The sequence below is a fragment of the Buceros rhinoceros genome, unplaced genomic scaffold, assembly GCF_000710305.1.
Source record: "Buceros rhinoceros silvestris isolate BGI_N320 unplaced genomic scaffold, ASM71030v1 scaffold31097, whole genome shotgun sequence".
Classification (NCBI taxonomy): domain Eukaryota; kingdom Metazoa; phylum Chordata; class Aves; order Bucerotiformes; family Bucerotidae; genus Buceros; species Buceros rhinoceros.
This window is the reverse complement of record NW_010423240.1, coordinates 5,518-8,574: the sequence shown is the minus strand read 5'-3', so window position 1 is coordinate 8,574 and position 3,057 is coordinate 5,518. Positions and strand designations below refer to the sequence as shown.

Genomic DNA, 3,057 nt, shown 5'->3' with positions numbered 1-3,057 from the left:
CCCACCGCAGAGAGCCGCTGCGCCTGGCTGTGCGGGGGACACGGGCGCCTCTTCACCACCCCTGGGAACGCCCAGTGCCCGCTCCCTCTACCCCTGCCCCTCCACAGCCCTCTCCCCTATGCTGATGGAGACACACACATACCCAAAGAGGCGTTTTATTCCTTTCATAGAAAACAGCAACTGTACAGACACATTTACACAGAGGAGGGATGGGAAAGTCAAGGGAGAGGTCAGGGCTCTCCCTCCATCACAGGGACAGGGAAGGCAGCCTGGGTGAGAAAGGAGTTGCCGTATCTCCTCTTGCAGCCTGCTGTGGGACCTCTTGTCACACAACCAGGAAGCAGAAAGAAAACTGGAAAAATCACCAAAAAAAGAGTAGGGAACAAAGGCAAGGAGCGGGGAGAAGGGGGGGTGTGGAGAACTCCTCCTCCCTCAGCCTAGCCACGGTGTCGGCTAGTTATGTGGGTGGGACACGGATGTTGATGCCCCTGGGATGCTGCAGGGACAGGGATGCGCCTAGCAGACAGAGGGGATGGCGAGGCTGGCTGGGGCTCTCCTCCCTGTTTGCAAGTCTCGCTCACAGGAAAAGTAGCGTGGGATGTTTCCAGGCCTCCTGGAGGAGGAGGAGATCAAGTCCCTAGGTGCCTTTGGACAAGGACGAGAGAGGGGGTAACACTGGATACCAGACTTCAACTCTGTTGGAGAGGAGGCTGAGAATGGCTTTTGGCCTTGTGCTGGGGAAAGTATGCAGCGTGGGAGGCAGCTGGACCTCTGTGAGATCCCGGGGGTCTTACACACACACAGCATGGGGAAGGAGAAGGCACGTCGGCCTGAAGGCATCACACAGCCGAGTGTGGCAGAAGCCAGGCCAGCCCCGCAGGAGTGAACCATCCCTGGGTGTAACATCTGCCATGGCAGTGCGGTTTGGCAGGGGCACACATGAAGTTTAATCTCCTCACGTTGCCGAATGCGTCCAGGGCCTCAGAGGATGCGGAGCCGTCTCTTGGTATCCCTGCACCCTCTGGGTGCCTCTGCTAGATAAGAATTTGGAACAGAAAGGATACAGCAGCTCCTAGGGCCAAACCCAGTGACAGGAAAAAGGCCATGATGGCTCCAGCTGTCTCTGCTTCATGAGCAAGCACTTTCCTAGGGGAGAAACAGCTGTCAGACCTGTTCTTGGGGACGCATGCCCCGTGAGTTCAACAGAGACAGGAGGAAGCCACAGAGGAGCCAGAAACCGTGCTCCTCTGCAGCAGAGGAACACCAAGAGCCTGCCTCCACATTACAGGCTTGTAAAGAAAGAAAAAGCCACAGAGACGGGGGAAAGCCACAGAGGAGCCAGAAACCGTGCTCCTCTGCAGCAGAGGAACACCAAGAGCCTGCCTCCACATTACAGGCTTGTAAAGAAAGAAAAAGCCCATCAGGAAGGCTGCCCCGGGGCTCCCAGCACCAGGGACACCCCTCTGTGACTCCTGCATCCATGCACAGCAGCACACCCGTGGAGCCCCATCTGGGCTTCTTGTGCTGCCCGCCCTCCTGCACTGGGCAGGGCGCCCAGTCTGCCGCGGGTGCTGTGCCACGCCGTGTCCCACTCCAGATCCCCGCGGTGTCCAACCCCTTCCCCACAGTGGCAGGTGGGGGAAATGGAGAGCACAAATGACAGCCTCCTCATCTCTAGGATATGGAGGCACAAGGCTGGGACACTTCTGGTTTTCCCTGAGGTGGCGTGGCCATTCCCCTCCGTGCCTGCATCCCCTTCTCCAGATGCCAGAGCCAGGCTCCAGGAGTCACTCTGGGGCTGGCATCTGGGGGCGTAACCAACACTTCTCCTGTCTCCAGCTCTTACTCACTTGGGCCCGAAGCACATGCAAAGGCTGGCCAGGTAGCCATTGGAGATGGAGAAGAAGATCATGAAGATGATGTACCAGGCGTCATGAGAGAATACAACAGGCAGGTAGACACGGGGGTGCACGTTGCACAGCATAAAAAGAGGGATAAAGATGACACGGAGGGCCACCATCACTGGCAGGAGGCAGCTGTCCTTCCCGGGCTGCGAGAAAAACACAGGTCACTGAGCAGCTGAAAAGTGGACATTCCCCACCCCCCCGCAGGGGCTGAACAGAGGCTGTCACTACTGCACCAGGGCTTTGGAGGAGGCACAGAGATGCAAAGTTGCTGAGAGACTTTCTCTGCTGCAACAAACTTCAGCATCATCACCTGCTGCGGTAAGGAGGTCCTGCTAGGTCTGAAAGTCCTATCCCAGCTGACCTGGAGAGCACCATCACTAAAGCCAAAAATACTGAGCTGGGCTTGTGAGCAACCGCTAAACCCTTGCTGGAAACAACATGCAGGCAGGAAGGCAAGCCTTCTGCACACTCACGCAATCTTCTGCTGCAGCAAACCACTGAGCAGGACAAGGCTGGCTGAGGTAAATCCCCTCTGGCGCTTCAGGGCCTGCAAACTGGGCTTTAACCAGCTCTTCAGCCTCCTACACCAGCCCCCAGCCAAGTGGGGCAAGATCCAGCAATCTGGAAAGGGATTATGCTGGGGCTGTTTCAGAAAGAGCTGGGAAAGGCACGGACCGAGTTACAGTCCCCTCAGATCCTAACAGAGTCCATGGACATGTAAGGTGGGACAAAGAAGGTACCATCCCCCCGTGTCGTCCCTGCAGCTGGGACTGAGGTAGGAAACGTGCCTGTGGTGCGTGGATAGTTCCCTGTATCACCTGGCTCTGTCTGGGTTCCCCTTGGTGAGGTGCCGGGGTTGCAGGTGACAGGGCTCGCTGGTCTGGGGTCAGGAGAGACCCACAGCTGCCTCAGGAGCCGCTGGGCTGGTGTAACCATGGCACGCTTCACGAGCAGGGGGCGAAGCTGCCTTGTCTGTGGGCAAACTGGCAAGAGCAGCTTGAGGAGGGAGAAAAGGAGCAAGCAGGGCCCCAACCAGGGAAACGAGGGCCAAACCGCAGGCAGTCAGACTTTCCACACAGCCTTGTTTTGGAAACGTCTCCTGCTGGGTTATCCCACCACGGAGGCTGCGGCCTGGACACCAGGCAACATG

At 57.8% G+C, this 3,057-nt stretch overlaps 1 protein-coding gene across 1 annotated transcript in view; it reads right to left on the bottom strand.

Annotated features, from left to right (window-relative positions):
* Positions 1–1,034: 1,034 nt before the first annotated feature.
* The window catches only part of SLC29A1 (solute carrier family 29 (equilibrative nucleoside transporter), member 1), a 7,163-nt gene continuing 5,140 nt past the window's right edge, over positions 1,035–3,057 (bottom strand). The window contains exons 11-12 of the mRNA XM_010140371.1: positions 1,851–2,050; positions 1,035–1,146 (exon numbers count right to left, since the gene is read on the bottom strand). Of these exons, the coding sequence (XP_010138673.1) occupies positions 1,035–1,146; positions 1,851–2,050 (312 nt within the window). The remainder of the gene's footprint in view (positions 1,147–1,850; positions 2,051–3,057) is intronic.